This window comes from Equus quagga, chromosome 7 (assembly GCF_021613505.1).
Source record: "Equus quagga isolate Etosha38 chromosome 7, UCLA_HA_Equagga_1.0, whole genome shotgun sequence".
Taxonomy (NCBI): Eukaryota; Metazoa; Chordata; class Mammalia; order Perissodactyla; family Equidae; genus Equus; species Equus quagga.
In genome coordinates this window covers 37,786,734-37,802,375 of record NC_060273.1, presented here as the reverse complement: position 1 = coordinate 37,802,375, position 15,642 = coordinate 37,786,734, and the positions used below count along the sequence as shown (strand labels likewise).

Below are 15,642 nucleotides of genomic sequence, written 5' to 3'. Positions count from 1 at the left end.
CAACACAGCTGTCTTATAAATAAAAGAAAATGAGCTAAGCTCACCTACTTTTTTAAAAGACTTCAACATTGACACACAAAGGGAAACCCAACTCTGCTGTATACAAAAAGTCACATCAAAGACAAAGGGATTCAGAAAGGTTCCAAATGAAACGAGAGCCAAAATTTACTAGGCAGATGCAAACAAGAAGAGAGCAAGGGTCATAATATTTATTTATTCTTTTAAAAAAATTCTTTTATTCCTCAATTCCTTTCTATCAGTTTTGATTATTTTTCTTTGGACTGCCTGCCAGGCATTCAAGGATAATGATGCTAGCCATCTGTCTGCCAGCACTCTGTGCCTGGCAATTAGAGCACAGTGTTTTGAAAATAGCAAAGATCCAGTATGTTGATTCACACACATAGTTGCAACGCAAAAGACTGCCAGAAAAATCCAAGGACTGAAGTATATCCTGGTTACAATTCTCCCATTTAAATTACATTGAGATGTAACATAATACTGTACAATTTCATTTTTAATCTTATTTGCCATGCCTTAGAATCATTTCTAAATTAAAAATCAAACAACTCTGGAAATTTACACAATGTTATAAGACAATACGACCTCAATAAAATAATTTTTAAAAAAATTAAACAGAAACCCCACAGAAGAACATTTGTTTAGCATTGCTCTGGTAACCTGTGCAACTTGTGTGCAAGTGTAGAAATTGCTAACCTGCACCTACAATTTTATATTTTAAGATGCTTCCATCTGTTGCTCACCTCAGATTAAATGAAATCCGAAATAAGCATACAGTTAAAATATGCCAAGTTTCCCCACCCAAACTGAGATCACAGAGTAAGCCACAAAATGCATAATGTATCAAATCCAAACATTTTAATTAATTGTTATATTTAGCAGAAAGAGAGGTGGCAAATTCTAAGGGTTTCTAGTCAACTAAGTTTTGACTCATTAAAATTTGTTCTATTTTACTGTTTAAATTATCTTACAGTAAAATTGATTTTCTGCTGTCCAGTGCAATGAATTTTAACACGTGCATAGATTCATGCAGCCACCACCACAATCAGGACACAAAACAGTTCTATCGGTCCCAAAGCCTCCCTCATGCTCTCTCATTATCGTCGCCCCGTCCTCCTACGCCAACTTCTGAAAACTACCAATCTGTCCGCTGTCCCTGTCCTTCTGTCTCTTTGAGGATGTCATCTAAATAGGTCTTTTGAGATTGGCTGCTCTCATTCAGAATACTGCCTTTGAGATGCGTCCTCGTTACTGGTGTATCCATAGCTCATTCCTCTTCATTGCTGACTATTATTCCATGGGTGGATGTACCACAGTTTGTGTATTCATTCACCACTGCATGGACATTTGGATTATTTCCAATTTGTGGCCTTTCTGTATGAACTGAAATTTTCACATCTGTAAGTGTAAATACCCAGGAGAGTGATTGCTGAGTAATAAGGTGAGTGTATGTTTACTCGGTAAGAAACTTCCAAACTGTTCTCCAGAGTGGCTGTGGCATTTTGCACTCCCAGCAGCAAGGCACAGGAGTTCTCTTTGCTCTGCATCCCCATCACCACTTTACCAAGTGTCAGGACTTTTTCCATTTCAGCCACTCTCATAGGTGTGTAACGGTATTTCATTGGGGCTTTAGTTTGCATTTCCTTAATGACTGACGATGTCAAACATCTTTTGACATTCTTATTTACCATCTGTATCCTCTTTGGTGAAGTGTCTGTTCAAACCTTTTACTCATTTTTTAATTGGGTTGTTTGTTTTCTTATGGTTGAATTTTGAGAGTTCTTTATATATTCTGAATACAAGTCCCTTGTCAGATACGTGATTTGTAAATATTTTCTCCCATTTTATAGTTTGTCATTTCATTCTCTTAACTGTGTCTCTCACTGAGCAAAAGTTTTTAATTTTGACAAAGGCAAATTTATCAATTTTTGTCTTCTATGGATTGTGGTTTGGGTATCACAAAAGACACTTTTTAATGACAGGATGTACAATTCACAATGAAGACATGACAGTTATGAATATCTATGCACCAATTTGCAAAGCATCAACATTTTTATATCTAAACCTATACAAAATATAAGAAGAAATAGATAGAAACAGATGAGTAATAAAAAACTTTAATGCATCTCTCTCAGCCCATGATAAATCAAATGGGCCAAAAAAGAAATGAATATAGAAAGGGTTTCATAGAACACAAAAAGCCTAAATAACACAGTGAGGCTTATCTAATTGATCAATATAGCGAATTCTGTATCCTGCAAACAGAGAATAGATCACTTTTGCAGGTCCAATGGGACAGTCACAAACTTTACCATGCATCAGACCAGAAGAGAAAACACATTCCCAAAAGAAGAATTATACAGTATTTCATTAGTTCTAAGGTATATGTTTTTTTCACCTGTTGATGTCTCTAAAGTGTGTCCATCTTACAATTGACTGTGTCTTACATTTGTCATTGGCAACACCTTTTTTCTTTCTTAGTGGCATTTAAATAATATAGTGATACTTATTAATTGCAAAGGGAAAAATTGTAACTTTACAGTTGAGAAATCTGGCAGACACCTTCCTAACCAAGTGAATAAGTCATAGCAACATCCTGTACCTCCTGAAATGATGTACCGTGAAGGGCACAAGGTCACTTCTGCAGTATTCTGGCCAAAAGTAGGTAACCTTAATTTACTGATGAGGAAATATCAGACAAACATAAACTGAGGGACATTCTACAAAGTAACGGGCCAGTGTTCTTCAAATGTGTCCAGGTCATGAAAGACCAAGAAAGACTGAGGAACCGTCTAAACTGGAGGAGCTTCAGGAGACACGACAACTCAATAGACTATGTGGTCCTGGACAGGCTCTTGCAGCAAAAATAGGACAGTAATAAAACAACTGGCAAAAGTTGAATGAGGTCTGTAGATTTTTCTACAGTATTGTATCAATGTTCATTTCCTAGTTTTGATTATTGTACTCTGTTGATGTAAGATGTTAACACTTAGGGAAGCTGGACGAAGATATACAGGAACTCTCTCTGCTATTTTTGCAACATTTCTGTAAACCTGAAACTATTTCAAAAGAAAAAGCTAAAAATTTTCTCAATTTAAAAATAAAATAATGACACATCTGACAACTATAATATCTTAGATTCAATGAAATACGGCAGTGCGAAAAACATTCTCTCATCATAATTCAATAAACCTAGAAATTAGTAGCGAATCCATTAAAAAATAAACCCTATCACTTGGAAATTAAAAACTCTTTCTTAAAAAGTCTTGAGACAAAGAGGAGGTATAAACCAAAATTACAGAACATCTAGAAAACAGAAATAATAAAAAGAATACAGCTAAATACAATGCTCATAGGAAAATTCATAGCATTAATTATATCAATAAATAAGAAAGAATGAAAATAAATTAAACATACAACTCCAGAAGTTCTGAAACACTAAAATAAACCTAAGAAAAGCAGAAGGAAGAAGTTAATAAAGATAGAAGCAGAACTTAAGAAATTGGAAAACAGAAAAATGGGGGCCGTTAAACACATGAAAAGATGCTCAAACTCACTCATAATAAGAGAAATGCAAATTAAGCTTTACAGAAACACCATTCACCTCTTAAATAAGCTACGATCTTTTTAATAAAATTGTGACAGGCTGTATTGGCAATACTCTAGGCAACCAGTAACTTCATAGATTACTGGAAATAATGACCCAGAAACACAAGTCTAAGAATATATTTGTATATACAGGATATACTTGCAACACTGCAAAATGGTTCATGTACAAGGTTTGTAATGGCAAGGAACTGAAAGCAATTTAAATGTCCCGTAGTGGAGGATGAATTAAATTGTGTTACATCCATGCAATGTAAAGTATGCAGCTTTTCATTAAAAAGAAAGAAAATTTAAAAAATGAAGAAGTCTGTATATCAGTTTGGAATTATCCCTAAGATAATTGTTAGGTTAAAAAAAAAAGTCAAAGTGCAGAAGGAGAGTGTGTATAGGATGCTACAATTTACAGACAAATGCGAGTTGGGGGCAGAAGAGTATCTGTTGCTAATAAACGCCACACGACCAACAGAACCTTTGTTCTAGGGATAAGAACTGGGTGCCTGGGGCTTCACACTTTATAGCTTTTGAATTTTACAAATTCGTGAACTGTTCAAATAACACTGACCTGTGACTTGAGACCCACCTCTTTTCATTTCCTGGACTCTAGAAGTTAATTTTCTGGAAGTTACAGAAGAGCTGAGTGGCTGCGAAGCACATCAAGCCCATCACAGGCCGGAGTTCTCCTCCAAAGTCCAGGGCCTCTACTGTTACCAGGCGATGAAAGTAAGCAAAAGGTGTGTCAGCTTCCAGGCTGTAAAGTTGTCAAGCTAATAGGGCGTTACCCCATTGGAGTGTCGTGAGAATTCAACGAGATGACGTAGAGAGAGCGTTCAGGCCAGTGGCTGGCAAACAGGCCCCCAGGAAATGCCAATGTGGAAGTAACTCTGCATCTGGGCATCTCACCAACTCCACCCTGATGTCCCCGATATTGCGGACATTCACCTCAGGGCTCAGTTGTCTACAGGACCACTGGCCACGCAGCCAACCTGGCAGCCAGCCTGTACTGTCCCAGGCAAGGTGCGGGGTCCCAGACAGGCCCTCCCAGCCTCTGCACCACTCCTGTGTCCCGTGCTTGGTGACTATGGAACCACAGCCAGGTTCAACGGAGGAACTCTGCTTAGGAATGGTTCTCATGGGCTGGCTGACACCTGCAGGGCAGCCCGGGGCAGCTGGGAACGTTTTCAGGAGCTCTCTGGGCGTCAAACATAAATAGTACCTAGTGCGACCTTGCCAGCTGTTCCCAAGAGATCATCCAAGATACACTGCTAACATCTAAACTAAAACCAGCACCGGGGTTGGCTGGAGCCAAGCTGGTGTGAAACCAGGATCTGAGCAGGCAGCCTGTCGGCATGCCAGGGACCCTGTCAGGTGGGTGCTGAGTCATACTCCAGGATGCTGAGTTCCTACAGGGTTCTGACACCACAGCAGATGAATGATAACAAGGCCTAAATAAATCCCTGTGAATTAAATTACGAATTTCACTCGCTCCAGAACCATTACAGTCCAGGGGCGGAAATCAACAGAGAAGGATACTGTTGTCTATACTTAATCAAACAGAGTGCAAGGATATGAAACCCCCCCCTCCACCCTACCCCCAGCTAGAAAGGGGGTGAGAATAAGCAAAGGATATTTGATGAATTGCATGGGGATTACTGTAAACTGGTTCAATATTTAGCAGAATTGGGGGCGGGGGGGGGGGGGGGTGGTAGAATGAGACTATCCAGAGACAGGGTAAAAATTGTGAAATGCTCAAAACTAGCAAAAGAGAAAAAGGTGCAAACAGGATGGACAAATGAGTCTGAGGAGGAATCATGTGAAATGGTGTCACTTGGATTAAGTAGGAATTTTAGGCCAACCTTCAGAAAGGGTCACAGGAAGGGGTAAGGAGCGGAGAGGAAAGTCCCGGGCATGGCTCAGGCTCCCAACGCTGCAGGTCAACGAGCCCGCTTTATGGGATTTGGGGCAGTGGCCTCAGCAGGCGCCCTCCAGCCTTAGGTGGGGGCAGCCCCCGAGGTCACCCTTGACCTGAACCACTGCCCGTGCCCTGCTCTACGCACCGGGAGGGTGGGAGCACCCATGTCAGGCAGGCTGCGCGGTCAGGGCAGGGCCGCCGCATCCTGGACCCCGGTGCCGCCCTCCACACCACCGCGCTCCCGAGCTTCCGCCTGGGCCGCCCCACCTCCGCGAGCGCGCGACGAAGACGCTCAGCGCCACCACCCGCAGCAGCAGCGGCCGCAGCAGCGCCGAGGCTCCCGCCCAGCGCCCTCCAGCGGACGGCCACCGCAGCACGACCCGAGAACCAATGCGTGTCCGTGGAGAAGCAGCTGGGGGGAGCCCAGGTCACAAGACACAGAAATTGGAAGCAGGAGGCGTCATCCCTGAGTTGCAACATTTTAGAAATGTGTTTCAGCCCTGCGCTGACAGCGGCAAAGGAAGGCATCACGTGGTGTGATGGACAACGGGCTAGCCCCCAGCATCTGCTCCCTCTTCTTCCTCAGTCTTAGGACAGCCAAATTTTAGGTAAGTACACAGTTATCCAGAACAAAGACTACATCTCTGAACCTCCTGCATAGCTAGTGATGACCTGAGGATTAAGTTCTGGCCAGTGGGCTCTAAGCCGAAGTGCTGTGTGTGTGATTTCCAAGAAATGTCCCTCAAAGGAGGAGCAATGCCCTTCTTCAATCCTACCTCCTTCCTGCTGGCTGGAATGCAGATGTGATGGCTGATGCTCCAGCAACCATGTTACACCATGCAGTGGGAGCTACGTGCTGAAGACAGTTAACTAACAAAATTCTGTCTAAAGGAAGCTGGTCCCTGACATCGAGGGCACCCTGCCAACCCTGCATGGCCTACTTCTGGGTTTCTTGAGTGTAAGATTTCGTTCAAGCCATTATTGTTTGGTTTTCTGTCTCACAGAGCTGAACTGAATCACAAGCAATAAACAGAGGAGACGAGAATCCTTTTTATTGGCAAAGGCGGGGCAAGGACTGTAATAGAAATAGGCGTTCCCTGTGTTGGCAAAGGCGGGAGACAGAGATGCAGGTGAAGCAGAACTGGCAGACTGGTGGCAGATGTACTCCTGGATAAACAGACGTGGTGAAAGAAGAAATGCAAGACTCAGGGACATCCCTGTAATGGGGTCACAGAGGACATCTGGGAGGTTACTGTGTTGGACCCTGTAGGGAAAGGTGTCATGGCTAGACAGGCAAAGTCCTTGTGTGGACAAAGGTTTGGGCGAGGCTGAAGGTAAAAAGAGGAATCGTTCTTGGAAATTCTATCCATTTTTAAGAACAGGTTCAAATCTTTGTCCATCTCCCTTTGTGGCCAGAGGTGTCCCCGTTAGTTCTTGTACCCACTGACTGCTCACAGCACCTCCTGCTGACCCACACAGCCGGCTGGCCCTCAGGAGGTCAGTTTGGACTGACCTCAGGGGTACCTGGTCCACCATTTTTCTTCATGGGGTCCTCAGGCCACCCTCATGCGACTGCACTGATGACAATAAAAGGACAGATTTACGGACCCCCCAACCCCAAATGGATCAGCCCCTCTGAGTGGCCCCTGTGACTCTGACATACGCCCAAGTTCAATCCTCCATTTCACAAGTGGGGAAACTGAGGCCCAGACAAGGAGCATGACTCCCAAGAGGTCTCACTGCCAGTCAGCAGCGCACTGGGCAAGAATGCAGGACTCAGGACCTTCCAGTCCAGAGCTTACTCCAACGCCCTGTGGACCTCCCAGCACCCGTACCCTTTATCCTGGCTCTCTCGAGTGGTCCCCCTGCTAATTTAAAAACTCTCTGAGCTGGAGACACAATCTGCATGGTCTCGTCCATCCTCACAATCCTGGGACAAACTGCAGGCTGAGGACAACCGTGGCGCCTCAGCACATCTCCCAGAGCTGCGTGCACCTGCAGAGCCCCTGGCCTCCTTCTGCAGCACCTACCTCGCAGACACAGGCCTGCATGCCCCAGGACTCCGTGCGGACTTGCAGATTCATCTGACGGGACATCCAACTGACCCCTCCCTGACTCAGGGCCTGGGGAAGTACATCTGGGGCTCCCGGAGTGGGACACCCTCCTCGGATCCCAATCTACCCCCCTAACGGTCCTGCCTGCCCTTCCTCCCATCTCCTCATGCCTGGGGAATGGGGAGGAGGGTAGTGACATAAATGGTTGCATCCTCTTCCTGCCCCAGACACTCAAGCATCTTGGGAGCTCCCCCTCCCTCTCCTGCTGGCTGACCTTCCATAGCCATACCCCCCACCCCCGAAAAGCATGTGCAAAGTTCTGACTGGCTTCAGAAGGCTCCACAACCCACCTTGTCCTCACCTCCCATGGATGCCCCCATCACCTTCTAAGCTATTACTAGTTCATGATAATCCTGGGCTAGAAGCTGTCCCTGCCCGGTCTATCTTCATGGTACAGCCTGGGAACTCCTGATTAGAGGAGTCACGCGAGGTGCCTGCATCGTACAGCCCCTTTTGGAGAGAGACAGGGAGGCAAGCCCCCATCACTTCCAGGGCCTTTATGGGTCAAAAGTCCCTACAGCCTTGGGACTGGGGTAGGCCTCTGTTCACTCATTGATAGTCTGTTTTCAGCTTTCTAACAATTCATAATTACCACGCTGAGAAACCTGCCTCAGATCCTCTTCTCCCGCAGCAACACAAGACTGTCCAGTTTTCCATCCCTACCCCCGCCCACAGCCCTTTCGCCTGCTCTTCAGGGAGCGGGGCTGGGGACGTAGTCAGATCAGCGGCGCGCTCTCAACCAGTCGGGCCAGGACGCTGAAGGCCGGATGCAGGGAACCTCCGCGTCCAAGCAGGGGATCTGGGGTGCCTGGAGAGTGCAGGCGGAAACGGTGGGAATAGACGGCTGGGCTCGTCTCCGCAACGTCCCCGCCCCATCCCAGTCCTCGAGGCCGGAGAGGCTGCCTACGGCGCCACCTGGCGGCCGCCGCCCGTGAGCGGCACGCGGACCCACCGGGGTCCCCGGGCCTGCGGGGCCCAGTTCCTGCGGGGCGGGATGGGGGACGCCCAGCTTGGAGAGCCGGACGCGCGGCCCAGGGCCGGGCACGTCTCAGGATTCCGGCGACCCCGCGACCCTCCGCGAGACCTCGAGTCCGCGGACTCTCCGCGCCCTCTCGGCGGGGAACGCGGGTCGGGGGCGCCGCAGGGCTCACGGCGGCCAGGGAGCGTGCGCGCGCCCGCCCCACGCAGCGCCCCGCACGGCCGCACGCGCGCACGCACGCCCCGACGCTCGCCCGCCCGGCCGATCTCCCCAGCAGCGGGCCACTGGCTGGCGAGCCCGCCGCCCCGGGAGCAGGAGGTCTTTCGGCGCGGCGCCCGCGCGCGGGCACGCCCTGCACACTTGCCACCCTCCCCTCGGGCGTGGAGACGCCGCTGCAGCCGCATCGTCCCCATCGGTGTCCCCCTGGAGGGTGGGACGTGGGGGTCCGTGCACCCAGGCCCCTCGGAGCAGGCTGGGGGCGCCAGAGCCAGGCCGCTCCCACCTGCCGGTCGCGGCGTCCAATGAGAGCCTGGCCTGGTGATGTCATGCCCTGACCGGACCCGGGTGACGAAAGTCCGAGGTCACCCATCAGGGAACCAGCGCAAACCCACCCGCGGGGGTTCCGGAAGTTTCCATTGCGGCGGGCGGCGGAATGCGGCCTCGCCCCGCAGCGGTGCGCGTGCCACCACGGTGGCCTGCCTTCTCGGGTGTCCCAGAGTCACCTCTCCCTTCCCCGGGGTCTCCTTCCACGAGGGCCCCCTTCATTTCCACTCGTGATCTCATGTCCATATCTTCATTCCCACAGGTGTGCCCTCGGCCCCAGGAGTGTCCCACGTCACCTTTTCTCCACCAGTGCCACCCGGACCTCTGAGGGGGTCCTCCCATGCCACCCCTGCTGTGTCGTGGCCAGGGATGCTCATTTATTCGGACCCCCCCCCACCCAGCCCCGACAGAGGCTGTCAGTGTGTCTGAGTGTGTCCGTCCGTCTGTGAAAGCCGGTCACTGCGTTTGTCTGTGGCTGTCACTGCATGAGGCCGTCTGCGTGCGTCTGTCTCCGCGGGCTTCTGTCCGTCTGTCACTGTGGGCGTCTGCTCCGCCGCTGCGGGTCTCTCGGTCTCGTCTGTCACCGCGGGTCTGTCCGTCTGTCGGCGTCTGTCACTGGAGTCCTTCTGGGCCCCGGGGTCTCTGGGTCTGGGCTCCGAGGGAGGGAGAGGGAGGGGAGGTGGCGGCCCGGGAGGCGGGGAGGGGCGGGGGCGGAGACAGTGGACGGGGGCGGGCGGGGGCGCCGTGCGGCCTGGAGGGGGTGTGTGCGGGGGGGCCGGAGGCGGCGGCTGTCAGAGTCGGCTCAGCCTGCGCCGGGGAACATCGGCCGCCTCCAGCTCCCGGCGCGGCCCGGCCCGGCCCGGCTCGGCCGCCTCAGGTGAGTCTCCCGCCCCGCCCGGGGCCCTCCCCCCGGCCCGCGGCCCGTTCCGCGTCCGAGGGACGCTGCGCTCCCCGAGAGATCCAGGCCCCCAAACGGGACGCCCACCGTGCCCCGGGCCTGCCCAGCGACGCCCCCCGCCGCCCCACACTCATCCTTAACTCTTCCCTCGCCGCCGCATCCTTACGGTCGCCCGCGCGGGAGCCGGCACCCCGCAGGGCCGGCCGCCGCCTCTCCTCTCGAATTCCTGTCGGGACCCCCGAGCGCCCCTTCCCCGCTCGCACCCAAGTGTGGGGCCACTGGAAGACTCGCCCTGCTTAGGGCGGCACCCGAGCTGCGCAGGTTCTTGGCGCCGGGCTGGGCCCCCCCGGATCCCGCGCGCCCAGCGCCCCTGCGCAGCGCCAAGCCGAAGCCCCCTTCGAGGCCCAGGCGTCCCCCTTACGCGGGGACTCCGTCTCTATTTTTTGGGAAGGGGAGGCTCAGCGGAAGCCCCGAGTTATAATTAGCCCCACTCGGGTTCCCTAGTTAATCTCCAGCACCACCACCCCAGCTCAGGGCGGCGGGGGCTGGGTGAGGGGTGACCACCGGCAGAGGGGGGAGTTCCGACCCGGGGAATTTTGATCCCTTGGCTGGAGATGCCGGAACCGCAGCAGCTGCTGCCCAAAAATAGCGCCCCCGCCCCTGCAGCCGGGGATCTCCGGAGCTCCGAGAACACAGGCGTCCCGGCTCGCCCTTCAGACCCTCCTGCGATGCCCGCGAGCCCCCAGACCCCCACCCCAAGTTGCAGGCTCCTGGACTCGGGGCGGGGAGCGCCGTCCTTTTCTGGGTCTCTACTGCCCCCCGCTGGCGGCAGCGTGCCTCGCAGCATCGGACGGACGGGGGCTCGAGTCCTGGGGGGCCAGGGCTGGCGAGCCTCTTCTCTGAGGCTAGGCGAGGGGGCTGGGCAGCTGACCGCCACCCGCTGGCACCAGCACGCTGTGCCAGACAGTGGATGAGGCCTGGCAGGGTGGCGCAGGATGTGGAGTCGGCAGGGTTGGGACCTGCGGCTTCCACACCCTGAATGCCCAACCCACCCCCCAGGGCCCCAGCCCTGGCCAACGCAGGAGAGGCTGTGCCTTCATGCCACCGCAAGGTCCCCCATGGGCGCCTCCCATCACTGAGGGCCCCGCCCCTGTCAGGGGACCTGTGTGTGGACTGCGGCCTCTGGTGCTGGTGCCCGCACTGCTCACACTGGGCCCAACCCAGTCCACCCAGCCCTGGGAAGGAGGTGAGGGTGGTGGGCTCTCTGCGGGACAGGGGAGGGTATTGCGTGGCAGGGCTCAGCACCGTCCCTGCTCTTGTCTGTCTGGGTGTGTGTGTGCCTGATCTCTGTGCCCTCTTGTTTCTCCCTGTCTGCCTGTGTCCTTGTCTCTGCTGTCTCCCTCCCTCCATTTCTCTCCTCCTCTCTGCCAACCTGCCCCACCTCCTCTGCAGCTCAGTGATAACCCCTGGGCAAGAGAGTTACCTAATCTTCTCCCTCCTAGCAGCCTCAGACCTTCACCTTCTGCCTTTCTTTCTCTCAGCAGACGCCTGCCTGCCCTGGCAGCCATGAGGCCCCCGCGGTGTCCCCTCCACTTGCCCTCCCTGGCTGCCCCACTCCTTTTTCTCCTCCTCTTCCTCCTGGGAGGAGGGGCAGAGGCTGAGGGCCCGGAGGATCCAGAGCTGCTGGTGACAGTACGTGAGGGCCGGCTGCGGGGCATCCGCCTTATGGCCCCTGGGGGCCCTGTCTCTGCCTTTCTGGGCATCCCCTTCGCAGAGCCACCTGTGGGCCCCCGTCGCTTTCTGCCACCAGAGCCTAAGAGGCCCTGGCCGGGGGTGCTGGACGCCACAGCCTTCCAAAGTGTCTGCTACCAATACGTGGACACCTTGTACCCTGGCTTCAAGGGCACCGAGATGTGGAACCCCAACCGTGAGCTGAGCGAGGACTGCCTCTACCTCAACGTGTGGACACCATACCCCCGGCCTGCATCCCCCACCCCTGTCCTCATCTGGATCTACGGGGGTGGCTTCTACAGCGGGGCCTCCTCCCTGGACGTGTATGATGGCCGATTCCTGACCCAGGCCGAGGGGACTGTGCTGGTGTCCATGAACTACCGGGTGGGAGCCTTTGGCTTCTTGGCCCTGCCGGGGAGCCGGGAGGCCCCAGGCAACGTGGGTCTGCTGGATCAGAGGCTGGCTCTGCAGTGGGTGCAGGAGAATGTGGCCGCCTTCGGGGGGGACCCAATGTCAGTGACTCTGTTTGGGGAAAGTGCAGGTGCGGCCTCGGTGGGCATGCACCTGCTGTCCCCACCCAGCCGGGGCCTGTTCCACAGGGCTGTGCTGCAGAGCGGTGCGCCCAATGGGCCCTGGGCCACGGTGGGCGTGGGCGAGGCCCGCCGCAGGGCCACCCTGCTGGCCCGCCTCGTAGGCTGTCCCCTGGGTGGCACTGGTGGCAATGACACAGAGCTGGTTGCCTGCCTGAGGACCCGGCCAGCTCAGGACCTGGTGGACCACGAGTGGCACGTGCTGCCTCAGGAAAGCGTGTTCCGCTTCTCTTTTGTGCCTGTGGTGGACGGAGACTTCCTCAGTGACACACCCGAGGCCCTCATCAATGCCGGAGACTTCCACAGCCTGCAGGTGACTAGTGGCCGGAGCGGGTGGAGCTGGTTCTTCCAGGCCTGTTCTCCCAGCAGCCCCTCCCCCTGGGGACCCAGGCATGAGGGCTCCTCAAGACCCGCTCCCAAAGCCCCTGGCTTCTGGGACCCTGGCCACCCCCTCCTCCCTGAGGGCTGAATCCCCGGGTGGTCAGTGGGAAAGAGGAGAGGAATTGTAGGTATATTTTCTCTTTCTCTCCATCCCTTCCCCAATCTCATACTCTCTGCCTCCACGGTTCTGGGTCTATAACTGTTCATCTCTCTGGCTCTTTGTCTGTTCATCTGTTTCTGTCTGCCTGTCTGTCTGTGCCCACCCCCGTCCCTCCATCCTGTCCCCCCAGGTGCTGGTGGGTGTGGTGAAGGATGAGGGCTCCTATTTTCTGGTTTACGGGGCCCCAGGCTTCAGCAAAGACAACGAGTCTCTCATCAGCCGGGCCCAGTTCCTGGCTGGGGTGCGGGTCGGGGTCCCCCAGGCGAGTGACCTGGCTGCCGAGGCTGTGGTCCTGCATTATACAGACTGGCTGCACCCTGAGGACCCGGCGCGCCTGAGGGAGGCCATGAGTGACGTGGTGGGCGACCACAACGTCGTGTGCCCTGTGGCCCAGCTGGCTGGCCGACTGGCTGCCCAGGGTGCTCGGGTCTATGCCTACATCTTTGAACACCGTGCGTCTACACTCTCCTGGCCCCTCTGGATGGGGGTGCCCCATGGCTACGAGATCGAGTTCATCTTTGGGCTCCCCCTGGAACCCTCGCTAAACTACACCATCGAGGAGAGAACATTTGCCCAGCGACTGATGAGATACTGGGCCAACTTCGCCCGCACAGGGTCAGCAGTGCTGAGGGGAGGAGGGCCTCCGGGAGCCAGGGGGCATAGAGGGAACAAACAGAGGAAGCAGCAGAGACAGACAGAAAGGGCCAGAGAGAGGGTAAGTTCACAAAGGAAAGGAGACAAAGGGGGAGCGAGCACAGCAAAGGAGACCCAGAAAGGAAGGCAGGTGAGATGGCAGATCCTGAAGAGCCAAGGACGGAGGGAGGCCGAGAGAAGAGATAGAAGAGGAGAGAGTCAGGAGCTGGACCTGTACAGCTGATCAACCAGACCAGTATCAGCTGTGCGCGTTTCTGCACGCACACACACCAGTTTACCTGTCTGAAGAAGGGGACAATAAATCCAACATCGCATGGGTGTTGTCAAAAGGACCCGTGATGTTTGTAGAGATAGGATGGTTGCATAGTAAGGGCTCAATAAATTGTAGCAATTTTTTAAATGGGAGAAGCACAGACAAAGAAGGAGCAGAAAAACTGAGGGAAAGGGAGAGGAGAGACTAAGAGGGAGGGCAGGAGGAAGGGGCAGAGTCCAGATGTTGGGGATGCTGGAGAAGAGAAAGAAGGGTTAAAGAGGTGGCGGGAGGGAGGGGCTAGGGCTCACCATGGAGCCGAGGAGGGCATGGGTCAGGAAGCAGTCTGCCTCCTCCTATACTCCAGCCCCCAGGGCGGGGCAGGCTTGCCTGAGGCTGAGCCTTCTCTTTCCTCCCGCAGGGACCCCAATGACCCCCGGGAGCTCAAAGCCCCGCAGTGGCCACCGTACACGGCGGGAGCGCAGCAGTACGTGAGCCTGAACCTGCGGCCGCTGGAGGTGCGGCGGGGGCTGCGCGCCCAGGCCTGCGCCTTCTGGAACCGCTTCCTCCCCAAATTGCTCAGCGCCACCGGTACGCAGGGACCAGCGGGCCGGGGCTGGGGGGACGGGGGAGAAAAGGGGCGCGGAGAGAGAGAGGGGAGGAGCCGGCCGGGTGTAACCCCTCTCTTCTTCCCCCAGCCTCGGAGGCTCCCAGCACCTGCCCAGGCCCCGCCCATGGGGAGGCTGCCCCGAGGCCCAGGCCCGGCCTCCCCCTACCCCTCCTTCTCCTCCTCTTTCTCCTCCTCTCCTGGCTCCCGCGGCTGTGACCACGGCCTCTTCCCTCTCCGGCCTCAGGGGGCCCCTCCTCTAAGGAGTGGTTGGACCGTGGGGAAGGGACCCCCCTCAGGGATCTCCGACCCAGAGCCCCCTCCCTCCTCAAACCGAGACTCAAACTGGCCAGGGATAGAGGGGTGACCTATGACCCGTCTCAGGGACCTACACGCCTTTGTTATTTAAATGGAAATGAAAAAGCCAATTTTCTTTTTTTATAAAATGATTCTTTGGAACCTGAGCCCGGTGTTGGGGGGACAGGGAGGACCTGGGGCTATTAGCAGCCCCCAGTGAGGCTATAACCGTCAACCATTTCTGTCTCTTCTCTTTTCCCCACCAACCATGGACCCTCCCCCTTGTGATCCCGTCTGTTCCTGTCTTCCGGTCATTTTCTCCCCTTCCCTCCTCCTTCCCGCCGTCCTTCTCTGGCCCCGCCTCTACCCTCATCCTCCCGCCGGTCCTGTCTGCTGCTTATCCTCCTGATCCTCTCTCCACCTTCCCACGTGTCCTCCCTGCACTCACGCCCCCCGCCCCCATGTCCGTTCCCGGACCTTCCCTCCGTCCTCCCCGCACCCACTTGCCGGGCGCCCTGGCCGCAGACACGCTGGACGAGGCGGAGCGCCAGTGGAAGGCCGAGTTCCACCGCTGGAGCTCCTACATGGTGCACTGGAAGAACCAGTTTGACCATTACAGCAAGCAGGATCGCTGCTCCGACCTGTGACCCAGGCGGGACCCCCACGTCCCCCGCCCTGCCCGCCCCGCCCGGCCCCCTAGCTGTATATACTATTTATTTAAGGGCTGGGATGGAACACAGAGGAGCCCGAGGCTCTGCCCACCCCGACTTTTCCCTGGGGCTCCCCGTCCTCTGCATGTCTTGGGCCGAGCCCCGTCCCCCGCGGTGCCTTCGCCCCTCTGGGCCGCCAATAAACCGTTACAGCCACTGGAGTGTGCGCGACTGGGGAGCGGGGGCCAGGGCAGG

The 15,642-nt window shown here is 54.8% G+C and overlaps 2 protein-coding genes across 7 annotated transcripts in view; one reads left to right on the top strand and one right to left on the bottom strand.

The window, feature by feature from the left end:
* The window catches only part of MUC12 (mucin 12, cell surface associated), a 43,310-nt gene extending 36,231 nt beyond the window's left edge, over positions 1-7,079 (bottom strand). The window contains exons 1-2 of the mRNA XM_046667744.1: positions 7,058-7,079; positions 5,801-5,945 (exon numbers count right to left, since the gene is read on the bottom strand). Of these exons, the coding sequence (XP_046523700.1) occupies positions 5,801-5,945; positions 7,058-7,079 (167 nt within the window). The remainder of the gene's footprint in view (positions 1-5,800; positions 5,946-7,057) is intronic.
* A 2,802-nt stretch (positions 7,080-9,881) lies between these two features.
* ACHE (acetylcholinesterase (Cartwright blood group)) lies at positions 9,882-15,603 on the top strand. 6 transcript variants are annotated; one of them, XM_046665301.1, is made up of 6 exons: positions 9,882-10,046; positions 11,127-11,313; positions 11,612-12,701; positions 13,060-13,544; positions 14,255-14,424; positions 14,532-15,173. In XM_046665301.1, the coding sequence occupies exons 3-6, from the start codon at positions 11,634-11,636 to the stop codon at positions 14,657-14,659; spliced, it is 1,851 nt and encodes a 616-aa protein (XP_046521257.1). In that variant the 5' UTR covers positions 9,882-10,046; positions 11,127-11,313; positions 11,612-11,633; the 3' UTR covers positions 14,660-15,173. The 6 variants fall into 6 exon arrangements, with proteins under 6 accessions (XP_046521257.1, XP_046521256.1, XP_046521258.1 ...); XM_046665300.1 differs by having other exon boundaries at positions 11,609-12,701; XM_046665302.1 differs by lacking the exons at positions 11,127-11,313; positions 14,532-15,173 and adding an exon at positions 15,263-15,603.
* Positions 15,604-15,642: the final 39 nt, after the last annotated feature.

Coding starts and splice junctions, on each gene's coding strand:
- ACHE (XM_046665297.1), top strand. CDS start 11,634: ATGAGGCCCCCGCGGTGTCCCCTCCACTTGCCCTCCCTGGCTGCCCCA. Junction 12,702..13,059: donor GAGACTTCCACAGCCTGCAG/GTGACTAGTGGC, acceptor CTGTCCCCCCAG/GTGCTGGTGGGTGTGGTGAA. Junction 14,425..14,531: donor CAAATTGCTCAGCGCCACCG/GTACGCAGGGAC, acceptor TTCTTCCCCCAG/CCTCGGAGGCTCCCAGCACC.